The sequence below is a fragment of the Herpailurus yagouaroundi genome, unplaced genomic scaffold (genome assembly GCF_014898765.1).
Source record: "Herpailurus yagouaroundi ecotype Mexico unplaced genomic scaffold, PumYag 197, whole genome shotgun sequence".
Classification (NCBI taxonomy): domain Eukaryota; kingdom Metazoa; phylum Chordata; class Mammalia; order Carnivora; family Felidae; genus Herpailurus; species Herpailurus yagouaroundi.
This window is the reverse complement of record NW_024412428.1, coordinates 15,748,519-15,765,800: the sequence shown is the minus strand read 5'-3', so window position 1 is coordinate 15,765,800 and position 17,282 is coordinate 15,748,519. Positions and strand designations below refer to the sequence as shown.

Sequence of the window (17,282 nt, the reverse complement as noted above, 5' to 3'; positions counted from 1 at the left end):
GACATTGAATTTTCTTTTAGCTATATTTTAGCTAATATTTAAAGCTAAGAAAAATTTAATTTTTGCTTAATTTGAATTTGTTTTTACTGTTGACTGTCTCTTACTCAAAGGCAACAAAGATCACTGGGTCTTTGTCAGAACTTCAGTTTATACGGCTGCAAACCCAGGTACCAAAAAAGGCTAAGACCTTCACTAACCAAGCATTTGGACACTGAGTCATGCTGCCCCCAAGAATGTGTGACATTAGCTTTAAGGCCTTATCATGTTTTATAATTATTATGAATAGGCCAGAGAGAAAGCAATGTGGTGCTCCAAGAAATGTTTTTAATATCCCACAGAACATATGTTAAAAAGCAGGAGTTTATACATAATTTGAGGCAAATAACTACTCTGGATGATTCCAAACCAAGGACATGTCTTCTAAAAAATCTACTCTAGGCTTGTTGAATCCATAGGCAATCTCAACCCTACAGTGTGTGGGCCATATTGGTTACATGCTAGCAAGAGTAGGCATACTATCACTATGATTTCACAGTCTCCAGAGGCTACAAGGCTTGCTGCAAAGATCCACTGGATAATTTGAAAACTGCCCATAAATTAGCAACCTGATAGCTAGAAACAAATGGCTCTATCTTTCAGACACATTATTTTTCTTTGGTTGCATAATAAGCCACTTCCTTTTCATTAATGACTTACATTTCCAGGTCAGACTTTACAACCCTGGAAATTAGATTCAATTGCCAAGATTTCAGCCCTCCTACAAACTACTAATAAAATTGCGTAGCCAACCCAGAGGCAGGATCCTTTCATGAAGCAAAAGAATAAGGGCCCTGTGTGGAGAGAAAGAATGAGAGAGACATTGACCCTGCTGAACGCTCAGACAAGAGAGATTTTTCTCTTTTCCACACCTTAGACTATCTTTTCTCCCATTCTCTGAAACTGTTTTCCTTCCCTCAGCCTACCCAGCACTGTCAGATAGGGACTACGGTTCAATTTGTCTACCAGAAGCTAGGATCCTGGCTAACACAGTTGCTTGACTTTCTACTACTCCATAATATCATATAGTGTCACACTCCCAAGCTGAGCTTGGCTTTTTCAGTTGCAGTACTCTCATGTTTTTATATTTACACTAAGGTTTTCCTTCTTTTGGAACCCTCTCCACCCTCTAAATTTACATGTAGTTTATGTGCAGTCTGGCCCTCATTTTCAAGATTGTCCTTGATGGTATTACTTATCCGGAGTGTAAATATTTGCTGAGGGGTAGCATTTGTTGACTTCCATGGGACTTATGCAAGTTCCCGTATGATGCCCAGGATGGATTAAGACTCTGTTACTTGAAACTCTGAAAAGAAAGATTTAAGAAACTTTTTAGTGTATGAGCATATATCACATGTTTTATAAAAAGTAAACCTGTGTCTCCAGTCAGAAAGGTGCAGTCCTTTTTTGAAATATGAATGCAATTCTTTGTCCATTTAGACCACAGAAGGAATCCAGGTGAATGGAAGCCATTTATTCCAATGGATAAAACTAGGAATGAATAAAAAAATGGTAACAAGGAACAAGTAGGTCAAAACTGTTCTTAAAAATTATCAATATTTTTTCAATGTACCACAGGCACTACTAAGAAAGGAGGTAACGTGACAGGAAATTTTTTATTTTGCCTGCACCCCGTACTCATAATCAAGTCTGTCATCATTCTGGACTGTGTTTAAAGAGCTCTTTTACCCCTGATACGTACTATCCAAGTCTATAACCCTTTCTCCCAATACCTCACTCCTTCCTCTCCAATCGAACCCCATTGGATTTAAGCGGATTTCAGCTTCATTACAGAAAAGCTTGTAAATGGTTACAGCTGTCTAAGAGGAAAAGGGTTGCATTGACAGCAGCGAGCATCCCAGTAAAGAATGAATGACTACTTATAATGGTGATGTTGGAGAGATTTGTTTACAAGTTTGACTTACCCTTCTATAATTCCAAAATTCCATTATTATGCCTTAGAAGATGAGTAATCTACATTATAATGTCGAACCAGTCTAGAATTGAAGATTTTTATATAACTGTGTTACCAACAATATTCCAGCAGCTAATTTACTGGCATTAAGAAGACCTTATTTCCATAAAACAGTCTTCCGATCCTACTCAATAAATAATTACTGACCACATACCAATTTACACAACAAGAGAATAATAGAAACCTATTATATAAAGCAAACCAGTAACATAGAGATGAAGTTAAAATAATTTCACTCAGAGAAATATAAATGTTAGATTAATTTTCTTCCCACAAGGGGCCAGGGACAGAATTTAATTTATATTTTGATGCCCTCTTTTCTCCAGGTCTCCTTTTGAATTGCTGTTTCATTTTCTATACCTTCATACCAAGATTTTCAAACAGGTCTCTGCATCGTATTTCAGAATGTATTGTCTAATTGTATGCTTTCTTAGTAAACTAGCAGCCAGTTACAGAATTATTTTAGTGCCTCAAAGCAAAATTCTATAGCAAGCTTAATGTAACTCTCCTGATACCTGGAATCCTCTCAGGCCCAACCAACCTCCCCCAAAAGCCCTTCCAATGGGAAAACATGGTTAGTACAAAATTTCTCCATATTGCCTGTGGGAAACAATACTGATGTGCTATCACAGAGGGAAAATTTTGCAACAAGACGTACTGGAATTACACTTTTACTTTAGGAGAGTGTGAAACTTACTTATTCAAGGAGTCTTATTGTAGGTTATCATTTCAGCTTATTGCTGACATCTGACATTCAGGTTTCTTTTATCCAGGGTTCTGAACATTTGACGTATCATGTGTGGAGGGATGAGAACGCACATTCTCTTGGATAGGAATCGCATCGTGTAACATTAAGAGACTTCAGTTACTCTCGGTAAAATCAGAAGAATAATTCTGGCAATACGTTTGTTTCTTATATGTGTTTAATCTATTACAGCTAGATTAGTAATATTTGTTTCCAACAGGGGTTGCTTTCATCCAGTGGCTATCAGATGCGCGACCTAGACAAGTTCATCATCGTGTGAAGTATGTAACGAAGAAACAATAAAGCACAAATGTTTTTCTTTTCTGCTTCGTTTCAAGAGTTAGGAAAACAAAGCCAGAAGTAGATTTATGTTAACTCGATCTATTCCTTGATCTATTAAAAAATAAGCGAACTGGGAGGTATCTCGCAGTTTAGTAGGATTGCAAGGAAAATGTAGTCTCTTCTCCGTGTTTCGTCAGCAATCAGAATTCTTATTTCATATTTTGTACAAGTTTTAAATCTATCCAACATCTGTTTTTGATCAACAGCCATTACTGCCTTAAAATTATCAAACTTACATCTACATTTGTTCCTGGTGAAAAATAATAACCTTTCAGTTCTGATGTGAACTAAATGTGATAAGATCAAACAATGATCTCATTGAGCACAGGGACATATACTCTGAAAGGGATGAATGGCAGAATATTCCTTAAAACCCAGACAAAAGCATTTTCCATAAACCCCTCCAATTTACAAAAGAATAAAACTGAAATATGAACATGCAAGGAGTCAGCTATTAAGGGGAAATATAAGTTATTTAAAAATAAAAATAGATATCTTCTTCAGAATGAGAAGTAAAAGATGCTTGATGTGTTCAGTAAACATAACAAAAGTGCATTTTAGCTGCCAAATTGAAGTTGCTGATGTTTTTTGGAGAGAGCTCAGATTCCCAGGTTATACAGTGCTCCCTCCCACAACTCTGACATGTATATAAACTCTGAGCTCTCCAAAGCCCACTGCCAGTTCTCTTCGTGGACTAACTGTAACGGAGAGACTAAAGATGATTCCTTTCTTACCCATATTTTCTCTACTCTTGCTGGTTGTTGTTAACTCTGCAAATGCCAATGGCCATTATGACAAGATCTTGGCTCATAGCCGAATCAGGGGCCGGGATCAGGGGTAAGTCAGTAGTTCAGTTTTATAATTTTTTTTTCTTAGCTTGTTTTATGTGTAAGTATACATAAAGTTCCTTATATATGCCTCAGGTTTTTTTTTTTTCTATTTACTAAAAAGAAACAATAAAAATGAGTATTCTGTGATTTATAAATGGGTTTTCAACTTTAAAAATTTCTGTCAAGGTAATTTTTATGTAATTGCTTTTTATGAAGCATTACATAATTTTAATCTAATTGACAACATTTAACGGGACATTTATTTATTATTTTATTTATTTGTATTTTTATTTCCTTCCAAAAACCTGAAATGAGGTTTCCAAAATTAAAAATATATATGGTTAGGGTTCTCATTAAGTAAGTTATCTTTGAAATATCTCACATAATGTTAAGGAAATTTTCATTTAAATTATGTATGAAAATAAAATAATGAGTAATAGAACTAGTTCTTTGAATATTTTAAAGCATTTAAGAATGCTTTTAAATTCTGCATTCTGTAAAATTTGCAAAAGTAACATATTTCTTGGAATCAATCCAACTACAACTTAGCATTTTTAAAGTTACCAGGCATAATTTAGTAACTTAACCAACCATTTATAATTTTTTTTTGAAAAGGATCTTGGCACTCTTCTAATGTCTCAGAGAGATTTTCACAATGCTCAAATGTTCCTTTGCTTTACAGTGCAAATAAAACTTCCATCTCTTTAAGAGAGAAAAACACTTAAAATTCTGGCACAGGATGTTCTGATCTATTTCCACTCAAAGACATAGATTTTCCTTTGTGCAGCCATATTATTCAAGTTAATTTTAATACTTATTTACTTCTGTGATTACTCACCTAGAAAATGACAGAATGCGGTGTTTTTTGACATAGGAAAACTTGTCTCTTTGCTTTCTGATTCCTCACTGTTCCAGAGTCCATTGTTCCAGATTAGAATCCCAAATGAGCACATGTTGGATTTAGGAAGGGTCAGTAGATTATCTTACTACTAGAAATAATAAGACACTCATGACAACAAAACTAAGTTGAACTTAATGCTGCTTGAATATTCCTACTAAATTAACTTTTGAAATGCTGGTGTTCTCCTCTCAAGGATGTATAATTTCCTCTCTCTTTTTTCTCTCCCATAGAATTTAGTTTTTCTAATGATTCAGTATGATTGAATCAAGAAGTAGATTTTTGCAAGACTAGAATCACATCTTTGAAAATTGAGTCCACATGTTAACTTTTTTTCTGAATCATCTGACCTGAAGGTATGAAACACTGGTTGTCATTAAGACACTAACTCTCGTTCCTTCCCTCTGTCTTCCAGCCCAAATGTCTGTGCCCTTCAACAGATTTTAGGCACCAAAAAGAAATACTTCAGCACTTGTAGGAACTGGTACCAAGGTGCCATCTGTGGAAAGAAAACGTAAGTCTCATCTTTTCCTTAATGTCCCAGTCCCCAAAGCAACACTACGCCTTTCCTTGGACACATGCACCATTTTTCTTGAAAATATTCTCCCAAATTGAAAGCTTTAAAAACAAATATATATATATCATAAAGGTGAATAAAGGAATTCTCCCTGGATTTCTCCCTCTGCTAGTGCACCTCTCATGAGCCTTGAATCTATGTGTCACAGAGGTCCAAAAGAGGTCGATGGCAACCACATTGCCATGTAATTTGGTATGGAATCAGTGGGAGACTATGGCATTTCTACCCTGGTTTGGCCCTCTTTTTTAGGCAAGACACTTAACCTCTATGCCTCACTTTATAAAAACGGTTTCCTCAGTTTCCTCATTTTATATATAAAAAAAAAAAGTGGGCCAGAAAAACAAACTGATCTAAAATATCAGGATTTTTGAAGCACTAATTAATGTTTCCCTACAATCACTTGGAAATTATCTGAATTACTCCAGTTTACCTAAAAGTTTTCATCAACACTTGAAGTTGGAAAGAACTTAAGTTTCGTCTCTTCATTTAATCCAATTATTCCATCCCAAACTGCCAGATCCCCAGAGGTCCACAAAGGTGATAAAGCCCATCATTGTATTTACTATTTCCATAGCCAAAAAGACAATCAGACAATCACTCTTTGCTTAGAAGAAAATATTTTTGATTACTTGATAAACATGCATAGTGGTTTAATCTATCAATAAAGCTTGGTAGGAAAATACAATCCTGAGCATATATACAAGTTGAGAGTCACTCGAGTGGTCTGATTCTTCATTTTAAAAGGAAGGAGCTGAGTCATAGAAAGAGCAAGTTGCTGTATCACAAAGATTAGTGATACCATTCCCGATCAAGAGAAGAGTGCTTCCTATTAACTTGGACTCCACTCTTGATGAAGGATGCCTTGAGAATTAAATATCTGAATGAGAACCTGCTTAGTAGATCATCATTAAACTTTAGGTGGAATGTTGGGGGATTGTTAAAAACTTCTTCCTAACTTAATAGTATTGGTACAAATACTAAATATGGCATCACTTAACTTCTTGGAGCCTTTGTTTCTTTAATTGTGAATGTCGATTTTATACTTACAGAGTTTCTGGGGGTGGGGGGGTGGGTAGAATGATTTGATGATTGTGAAATCACTAAGTAACTCACAATATCGATTGTCCTTAAGTGTAAAGTACTTTAACAAATGGATATATGTGGGTGGGAAAAGGGGTTGTAACCAGATCCCTACCTAAAATACATAAGATTATCTTTATTTCCAGATAAAAATCACATATTCAATGTATATAACCTTAGCTGGACTCTACTTCCCCATGGTAACTAAGTCTAGGACACCACAGGAGTTTGCTGCCTCTTCCTATTCATTTGCTTAATAGAGTTCCTTACTGATTTGATAGAGTTACTTTTTGGCCCGGATCTAATTCCTACTTGTTTGCAGACATCTGCTAGATTTGTGAGTCATTCACACAATTACAATGCAAGTCAGTGATTGCAATGATCTTGGCCATAATGCAGGCTGGGCCCCAGCTGGGAACTCCAAAACTCTGGATTCTCCTTCCTTTGTTCACATTCTTGGTTACCATGAGGCATATTTGGAATGCACACCAACTACATAAGAAAGGACCTGCTGTCTGAAATATTCAGGGGATATCTTTACTGCATTCTTCCTGAAAGTTAGGAAAGTATGATGTAATCTCACTTTAACCATCTAAACATGGTTAGAGATGCCAAGGCTTGTGCAAAGGTCATGACAACATTCTTTCTTGCTCTCCATTAAAAAAAAAAAAAAGAAAATCCTGTTTCGAAGCCTGGCTTTTTATCAGAAACGTAACAGTGTCTCCTTTGTTATACTATATTAGCTTTTTTCCCCCAAGTAGCTTCATTTTCACAACCACATTTACATTTGTGCTCTGAAATAAATATAAATGCTAGCTGCTAGTTTCAAATAATCAAATAAATCAATAACATTGACAAGAGGAATGCCTGTTTTGCCATCTGCTTGCAGCTGCTAAAATTTTCAGAGGCATCTTTAGGACTCTTTGTATCAGTTGACAGAAATGCTTGTCTTCTCATTGAACAGTTGCTTTGCAGATTTGACGGAAATAATTGGGCAGGTCTAATGATAAACATGAATTTCCTAAGTTTAAGATATTTTCCAAAATATATATTGGCTGAATAATATAGTGTTTTGTAGTCTTCCTTTCAGCTTCCATTTTCATGAGATTTTTAGATACTATTCAGAAAATGAGGATAGATTTTCCACTTTCAGAGATGTGCACAGTTATGATTCTTTTTTACTCTTGTTTCATTCTACCAACCATGTGAGAGATTTAAGTTTTGTATAGAATAAATGATCTCCTGAAAAAACCCACTTTTTTGTTTTTAAAATATCAACTCACATAACCATATTGTTCAACTATCAGTTTAAATTGCAACTGATTATTTTGGAATTTTGTTCCATCTGGTGAACTGTCTATGGTAAGGCTAATCTTTGGTTCATATTAGCAAGTGTTATAGAAATTTTTGTTACTTTAACAATTTCCTCTTCTATTCACTATTTTACGTCAAGTCCTGTACTATCAATATTGGACCAATAAATATGTGTCTCAGTTTTTAAATCATGTATAATATATGCTAAAGCTAACGTGGAAACATTCTGAATCAGTCCTTTGGCATCCAAGTATTCAAATTTATTTATATGGGGATGTTAGTGAATAAATTCTTTCAGAGGCCATGCTAGGAATTGCCTAAGGTTCCCATACAGTTTCCATATGTTTCTAATACCAACTATTCTTGAAATTATTTTGAAATTGAAGAACAATTTGAAATTGGCATTCCCCACTTAAATTTGTCCATGTCTTATCTGTCAACTATCTTTAAGTTAGTATTCCATGCCAGAAACATTTCTTTCATTCGTGTTTCATATTTTACTGCATATATGGGTATGAATAAATAATGTTACATTGTACTATTTATTTATTTATTTATTTTAATTTTTTTCAACGTTTATTTATTTTTGGGACAGAGAGAGACAGAGCATGAACGGGGGAGGGGCAGAGAGAGTGGGAGACACAGAATCAGAAACAGGCTCCAGGCTCTGAGCCATCAGCCCAGAGCCCGACGCGGGGCTCGAACTCACGGACCGCGAGATCGTGACCTGGCTGAAGTCTGACGCTTAACCTACTGAGCCACCCAGGCGCCCCTGTACTTTTTAAATTGACATCAAGAAAATAGAGAAATAGGATTCTTTTTTTTTTATTATTATTATTTTTAACATTTATTTATTTTTGGGACAGAGAGAGACAGAGCATGAACGGGGGAGGGGCCGAGAGAGAGGGAGACACAGAATCTGAAACAGGCTCCAGGCTCTGAGCCATCAGCCCAGAGCCCGATGCGGGGCTCGAACTCACTGACCGCGAGATCGTGACCTGAGCTGAAGTCTGACGCTTAACCTACTGAGCCACCCAGGCACCCCTGAGAAATAGGATTCTAAGATGACAAACAGGGCCGCAAATCATGGATAATCACTTAATGGACCTGGCTTCAATTTGAAAAGCTTATTTACTTTTTAAGCTATATAAGATAATTTCTTATATCATTAATATTCTCCTTTTTTCTTTTATTGTAATTTCTATCATTCTAAGAAAATATGACCTTTCTCTTAAATATATTCTTTCATTTACTCATACTTCTTGAGTACAATTATCACAACTAGAAAAAAGCCAAAATAAAATATCTGAACTAGTTAATGCATGCTTAATTACTAAATTGCAAGATAACCAGCTTATAAGTAATTATTTTAAATTGCATGACATGGAATTTATCAATTAAAAATTACAAAATGGTCTATATCTCCTCTTCAGTGATAATATTCCCCCATTTCCAATTTTTGTTTTGTGCATTCACCTTCATATTTCTATTGAGAGGAAACAGAGAATTATGTAAAATTTTAATTAAAAATATTACTGGGTGCCTGGGTGGCTCAGTCAGTTGAGTGTCTGACTTTGGCTCAGTTCATAATCTCACGGTTCGTGAGTTCGAGCCCCATGTTCGCTCGGTGCTCACAGCTCACAGCTCACAGAGCCTGGAGCCTGCTTCCGATTCTCTCTCTCTCTCTCTGCTCCTCCCCCACTCGTGCTCTGTTTCTCACTCTCTCTCAAAAATAATAATAAATAAAAATATTTTTAAAAATATATTACTTATGCTAGAATCTGAAGAACACCAGAAAATGTCAAATGGAATTTGATAAAATGAAGATCAGGATAATATTTTTAATAAAGTAAAAAAATAAAAGAAATTAGATAGATGATTTCAGGTTACTATTTTCCCACAAAATATAGTAATTTATACAAAATTGATTTGGATACATCTTTGCTGAATTTTCTGGTTTGTTGCCTTAATTATGCCTTATATAATTTAATAGACTTTGTTAACTATGAACAGAATAGCATTTTCTTGAATATTGTATTGTCTTTGAAAACAATACAATACATTGGACTAAATAAATTAAGGACTGTATTTAGTACGATCAAACTAATTACTGGCAATTCAAATGTAAAATAGCATTATTTTAGTTAGCAGTAGAATAGCTTTCATTGATTGAAAGGGGTTAATATATTTCCTGATGTTTCTAGTTTCTAATAACCTTATGCTAATAAACATTTCTGACCATTTATAGTTTACGAAATGATTCCCAACGCATCATTTTATTCGAGACTCACAACTAGCTTGTGAGTAGGTGTCAGGGATACTATATCCATGTTAAATAGTTGGAGAAACTGACACTTGAATTTGTTAAATTACTTGCTCAAAGTCACACATCCACCAAGTATAGAACTGGGAACCATAAACCCCATTTTTCTGCCTCAAGATCCTGGAACTTTTCTATAATGCCATGACGTTGTATAGAGAAATCAAAGTAATGTAAACAACTTGATATCAGGAAATAAACAATTCTACAGTCTCAAAAATCATCACAGTAAGTGGTATGTTTCTGCTAAGATTATAACAAAATGAATTCTATGTAGTTCCCCATTTTAATATTAATTTTCTTCTGACCTACAGGACAGTGTTATATGAATGTTGCCCTGGTTATATGAGAATGGAAGGAATGAAAGGCTGCCCAGCAGGTAAAATTTCAATTACTGAAATAAATGAGGAGCTTGTCTTGTGTGAAGAACGAGATTTGAGGTAGCTTAGCCTGTAGAGAACCCAATTTTGTGTATGAGTGCATGTGCGTGTGTGTGTATGTGTGTGCATTTAGCACCATAATAAATCCAAGATAAACCACCAATATCTTTGTGTTAATCATGAATTTGTCATGGTGATAAAGTATTAAAACCTACTGCTCATGCATTGAATGTTAGACCAAACAATAGGAGCTTGGTCGTAACTTCAAATTAGTTCAATTTTCCTTCAAGAATGAAAATCCTCTCTACAAAATCCTTGTCTTTAAATTTGTTTACTAACATGGAGTGGACTAGTTGGAAAGGCATAATCTCTAATTGAACAGCTCTGATCTTATAACATCCCTCATATTGAAAGCTGGTTTCCTATAACTGCCAACTGGAGAAAAAAGTTCATCTATTTTCTCTTTGAAACAACTTTGAAAAAACGTTCATATATTTAATACCAATCATCACATACTTCCTCCACTATCCTCCTTTCCCCAACAGACTCTTCTCTTCTCTGGGCTAAGCATCCCCAGTTCTTCTAATATAACATAAACTTTGGAGCTGTCACCATCATGGACACCAACACATAAAAAGCCTCTAGTCCAGTCATCTTTTTTCTGAATCTGATCCCAGACTGGTGTCTGCAATCTATGTGGGTCCCAGCATCTGAGAGAATATCATCAAGACAAATTCTTCACTTTTGGGGGCCCCTGAACTTTGGTTACTCTCATTGGTAACCACATGCTATCATCAGCTCCTAATGAATTTATGATCAGTTAAAGATTGATTACAGTTCTTTCTATCGAGTTGGGTATTTCTCTAGGATTTGTTTTTCAACTTCAAGTCTGGCCTGACTATGAATACTATCAAGTCAGCTCTTTTTCTAGGATTTATATTTTCAGCTTGTGCGTAAAGATATACATGGAACTCTGTTACATTTAACTTGTTAATCTTGACTCATTTTCCTCATCCTTTTGGGGTCTTTTAAATTCTGATTTTATAATTTGATTATTAATTGTGTCACCCAGTCTTGATATATTCACAAATGTAATAACCACTTCTCCTATGGTATTATTCAAATAAGATAGGGTCAAAAAATGAATAAATAGGCTGTACCAACTTTCAGGTTGATATTCATATATTAATATTTCTTCTGAAGTTCAGGAAAAATACTCTGGAAGTGTTAGATACTTCCATCTATTTCCTTCCTGAAATTATGCTGAAAAGAAACAGGTCTACGTATTTCTTTTAGAAATCCAAATCTGTAAAAGTTAATAACCCAATACCTAACAATATTATACCATTTAAGAGCCTTAAGCCAACATAAAAGAAAATATTACCTTTGGCCATTCTTTTAGTGAGAAGTGAAGAGCATATTCTTCTGTTCAGTGAATCAGAAATATTTATTGATACTTATAATTGAACTATTATTGACATAAGAGGAGTCAAACCTACATAGAGTGTTATACCAAGATGATAATTTAAAATTCATTTTCCCTCAACATGAAAGATATATGAAATAATAGTTTTCAGTGGTGTTTTATCATCTAGCATTCCAGTGACAATCTTTGTATAAAACTGATCATTCATGCAGAGAATTTTATTGCTAAAATTTTCAGTTAAATGTATTGAGGAACTTAGTATAAAGTTCAAATGATTGTGAAATAATATTCTTGAAATATTATTCTAAGACCTTGATTTCTTGATTATTTCAGTTATGCCTATTGACCATGTTTACGGCACTCTGGGCATCGTGGGAGCCACCACAACACAACGCTATTCTGATGTCTCAAGACTGAGGGAAGAGATTGAAGGAAAGGGATCATTTACTTATTTTGCACCGAGTAATGAGGCTTGGGACAACTTGGATTCTGTAATTCACTATTTTTATTAATATAATTATTTTTATTGTAGTTATTGCATTTGAATGGATTTATTAACTTGGAAATTAATAGAAATTTTATATCTTTTTATAATGGATACATGAGGATACATAATAGGATGAGTTACTAAATGTAAGGAGTAAAGTATTTTAATACATCCATAAGTGGAATAACTTACCCAGTAGGTTCATAGACGAATTAAGAAAGGGAAAACCAAGAGTGGACTGAACTGGTGTTTGTCATTATTCTATTTTACTCCTATCCTCTTTCTTTTTTGATGGGAAGAGATTTATTGAGTTTTAGATGACATATCGAATAGAACAGTAAGTTAAGAAGCCTAGTGGAATTTAAAATTTATTATAAAGGCATATTCTAGAGATGCAATTAATTACTTTTAATTATATGTAAATATATATGGCTGCTCAGACATTGACATATGTATATATGTGTAGGAATATTTAAATGAAATATTGTAAATAATGCATTTGATTTTCACATTTTTTGTGCATAATCTGCTTTATAATACACTAAATTTCTAATCTGTAAAATTAGTATGGAAATATATTTCTACTTTCTATTTGATATGAAGTTGAATTGATAATTACCACTAGAGTCAAATATTTAGTAAAACTTAGGCAGATTCCTCTAGATATTATCTTGCTACATTAACTGTATGTTTAATTGCTTGCGATATGGAACTCTCTCTTCTGGTTGTCTTTGACCTCATCTCTTAACCACCTTTCTGGTTCTTTTTGCTGACTCCTCTTCTTCCTTCCTTAAGAATGGGTCTTATTAAAGTCTCTACTAGGAATTAGACTCTGTTCTTTATATATACTTCTGATGACTTCAACTATGACTTTAGCCTCTATAACCATGAAATCTGTTTCTGTAGTTGCTCTCCTTGGAAACCCAGGAGAGTATTTCTAATGTCCATTTTAATATCTCCCCTTAGATACACTGCTGCATCTTTAAACACAAAGGTATCTAAGAGAATGCTATTTTCTTTCTTCACATAAACATTTGCTTTTCTTCTGGCTTCCCCCAGTCTCCCCCCCCCCCCCATAATTGGGAGTATCAATCTTAGTATTCAGGCTTGAAAATTGTTAGTCATCTTATTTCTGTTCTAATTCTTACAAACTATTATTAGTTACCTATATCTCAAGTTTCATCCTCCTAATTGATACCTCCTTTATGCTATGCATTATCACTATATTAACCTTCCTAAAGCCCAGTTTAAACATTATATTCCAATGCCACAAAATCTTCGGTGGCCCTTTGTTGCCAGTTTAGTTTATACTTTAGTCAGGCATTAAAGTCTTCCACATTATTGTCCCACATACTTTTCTAAAATTCTTTCTTAATATTATCTAAGAAAGATAAAAGTATGTGCTAACCAAACTGGACAACATCTGCTCTCCCAACTTTTACCCTGTGTCAGCAACTGGACTTAGAATGATCACCACCATTCTTACCCTGTCTACCCTTCAAGATCTATTACCAAGCCTTGAATAGCTGCTCTTCCTCATTTGACCCCTAGCAGCATTTTTTTCTCCTTCTATTCTTTATATTACTATGTTTATTTTTTTTTTAACATTTATTTATTTTCAAGAGACAGAGGGAGACAGAGTGTGAGTGGGGGAGGGGCAGAGAGAGAGGGAGACACAGAATCGTAAGCGGGCTCCAGGCTCTGAGCTGTCAGCGCAGAGCCCAATGTGGGGCTCGAACCCACTAACCATGAGATCATGACCTGAGCTGAAGTCAGACGCTTAACCAACTGAGGCAGGCGCCCCTTACTGTGTTTATTTTTAACTGCCCCTATATCATAAGTACCTTAAAGATAGAGACTTTCCCATAGAGCCATATACAGTATCATGTAATATAGGATATACATATGTTACACATATATAGGATATATATTGGATTAAAAAAAAAGGTACAGTATGGTTGAATTCTTGAATTTGATATGAAATAAACATAACATCCTCATTAAAATTTAAATGTTGTACAAAAATATAACGCCATTTTTGTTTTGTTTTGTTTACCATTTAAAATATTTCAAATGTCTGATAATTTCATATTGCCCTAAGCCTTTAATTTACATCAAGTTTGTCTCCCCATCAATATCTTTATTTAAAAAAATTTTTTGTCACTACAAATGTCCAAGCACTCTATCAGATTCAGGAGCCTTAACTCAGTACCTGAATTTACAAAATTACTTAATCAATTGAAATAATATAATTTTAATTATGTTGATTTGATTTGATCATCTGGGAAATGCAATAAGAAAGTAACAAGAGAGTAAGAAATAGTGTGATTATAAGTATTTTAATGATGAACCTCAATAAAATAAACTTCTACTATTTCAATTTTTCCTAGGATATCCGTAGAGGTTTGGAGAGCAATGTAAATGTTGAATTATTGAATGCTTTACATAGCCACATGGTTAATAACAGAATGTTGACCAAGGACTTAAAAAATGGCATGATTATTCCCTCAATGTATAACAATTTGGGACTTTTCATTAACCATTATCCTAATGGGGTAAGTTTCCTTAATAAAAAGTACATTTCTGAGTAATAGCACCCTTAATTTTTTCTATACCTTTTTATAATGTTCACAGAAACAGTAAAATGTTAGTGACTGTAAGTACTATATTATGCCTTTTCCCCACATTTATAGCATGTAAATTTCTAATTCAGTGGCTGATTTCTACTAGAGAGTGATTGTGAGGAAGAAATTAAATTCACAGTTGACTGATAGCAGACTTAGATGTTCTTAATAAAGGAGATTTTACTAGTTGATGTGTTTTAAAAATAACAACCTAAGAAAAAATAGTAAATAAGAGTTTACAAAGAATAATCACAGAATAAGTATTCCTTTATTCATCCTCTACCTACTGTACTGATTTATGTTCTTGTGTATTTAGAGAAGAGTCTTTGTGGGAAACTTCCAGCAGAGTCATAGGGCTCTTTCAACAAATTTCCAGGGATGAAAAGGGTCAACAGTGAGGCAATAATTAGGAAATTGCTGCAATAGAACTGATTATATTTGTTCAGTAATTATTTCTTTCTCTCAGAACTTATTTTAGGACCGATAGACTTTTTTTAATGTAACTCATTGATCTGCATTTGAAATAGTTTATGACTCTGCCTATAAAGGGAAGAGAAGGAAAAAAAGCAATAACTCAAATGAAAAAAAATGCTTTTTTTGCCTTAGTTTCTAGATTTGTTGAGTGTAACTGGATAGGGTTTTCAACTGGTCCTATTTCCTGTTAGTTTCTTTTTTAGAACAATATATGTCTTCATCCTCAACATTTACATTTAGAATGTTGGTTCCTTCATGTTACATTTACTAGCAGAAATGAAAAATAATGGCCTTGCAGTCTCAGTGGTCAATGGATGGCTCTGATTTCTGCACTTGGATTTTCCCAAATAATTATAGGTTGTCACTGTTAACTGCGCTCGAATCATCCATGGGAACCAGATTGCAACAAATGGTGTTGTACATGTCATTGATCGTGTCCTTACGCAAATTGGTACCTCAATTCAAGACTTCATTGAAGCAGAAGATGAACTCTCATCTTTTAGAGTAAGTATAAGAAATAACAGCAGATTGCCTTGGACCATTGAAACATCTTTCTCTCTCAGCGTCTAACCATAAAGTGCTATTTTAAAACTCTGGCAGAAATATAACAAATGTATTTCTTGAAATGAAAAGACTTTTATTTTACACGGAAGAAATCATCTCCTATGACATCATCATATTTATTTGGACACGACAGATAAAGAATGGTTAGTTATGTGCCCATAGTGTATTTGGTGTATTTAGTATGTGTCCATCTCAGTTACATGTACTGCTGGATATTGCTACAGTCAAACAAGCATGGGCAGAATTCCCATTATTACAAAAAAAGTTGGAAGGGACATAGTTGGTTGTGTCAAAAAATGTTTTAAAAATCTAGCAAGAACAAACTTCTATAGTTTTCTATAGAATCAGCTCCCTGCATCAGCCTAGGTGAAGTGTGTTGTCATTTGCCTTTGGATTTGCAGTGTGCAAGCCTCTAAAAAGCATGTTTGTGTTTCAGGCAGCTGCTATCACATCTGATATTCTGGAGGCCCTTGGAAGAGATGGTCACTTCACTCTCTTTGCTCCCACCAATGAGGCTTTTGAGAAGCTTCCACGAGGTGTCCTAGAAAGGATCATGGGAGACAAAGTGGCTTCTGAAGGTACTAAAAATGTCCTCTTTGAGAACCCTCCCAGAATTCCAAGAAGAAAAGAGAAAAAAAAAAAAAAAAAAAAAAAGATTGAGGCATGCCAAGATTATCAGCTTTTATAAGCAAAGGCAAAGAAAAACTTTTGTTCATAAGGTGGACTCTAAAAATCTTAAAAGAAAACAAAGCCCTTGAAAGAGTAGGCAGAGTAATTAAATAATGAATTTAAAAGATAAGAATATCCTAAATATCACATTCCTTTTGTACTGCTTTCAAGTAAATAAATAGCAGGCATTAAAAAGGATTTAGCCATTGTTGAAAATAAATATTAGATCATCAAATTTTAATATCATATATGTATTATGCGATGCTTTTCATTTTAAATTTATGCTAAAAGATATCATTGAGTTGAGAAAACTTCATGGTTCTCTTTGGCCATTACTTATTTGATACACAGAATTTGCCTTCTTTCTAATCTCCCTTTCTATTTTCAAATAGATTTTACATTGTGAGTAGTACATTTAACTTAGCCTCTCCCAAAATATATTTTGACTGATTTAAAATGAAAAACTTGGATGATGCAGGTATGGATAGAATACAGTTGAGGCATTAAAATTCCTTCAGGTATCTTCCAAGAAATCACCTTC

General features: G+C 34.3%; 1 protein-coding gene and 1 long non-coding RNA gene across 8 annotated transcripts in view; one reads left to right on the top strand and one right to left on the bottom strand.

Annotated features, from left to right (window-relative positions):
* Positions 1–304: 304 nt before the first annotated feature.
* Positions 305–5,235, bottom strand: LOC121012871 (uncharacterized). Its single transcript, XR_005782369.1, has 2 exons — positions 4,767–5,235; positions 305–1,342 (listed from the first exon to the last, which is right to left on the bottom strand). It is a non-coding gene; the product is annotated as an uncharacterized LOC121012871 (long non-coding RNA).
* POSTN (periostin) overlaps positions 3,765–17,282 on the top strand; it is a 35,770-nt gene continuing 22,252 nt past the window's right edge. For 6 of the 7 annotated variants that reach the window (XM_040448270.1, XM_040448269.1, XM_040448265.1 and 3 more), the window contains exons 1-7: positions 3,765–3,935; positions 5,242–5,340; positions 10,432–10,496; positions 12,257–12,414; positions 14,801–14,965; positions 15,866–16,012; positions 16,509–16,650. In XM_040448270.1, coding sequence (XP_040304204.1) covers positions 3,817–3,935; positions 5,242–5,340; positions 10,432–10,496; positions 12,257–12,414; positions 14,801–14,965; positions 15,866–16,012; positions 16,509–16,650 — 895 coding nt within the window. In that variant the 5' untranslated portion in view covers positions 3,765–3,816. The remainder of the gene's footprint in view (positions 3,936–5,241; positions 5,341–10,431; positions 10,497–12,256; positions 12,415–14,800; positions 14,966–15,865; positions 16,013–16,508; positions 16,651–17,282) is intronic. The other variant, XM_040448271.1, reaches the window with a different exon arrangement.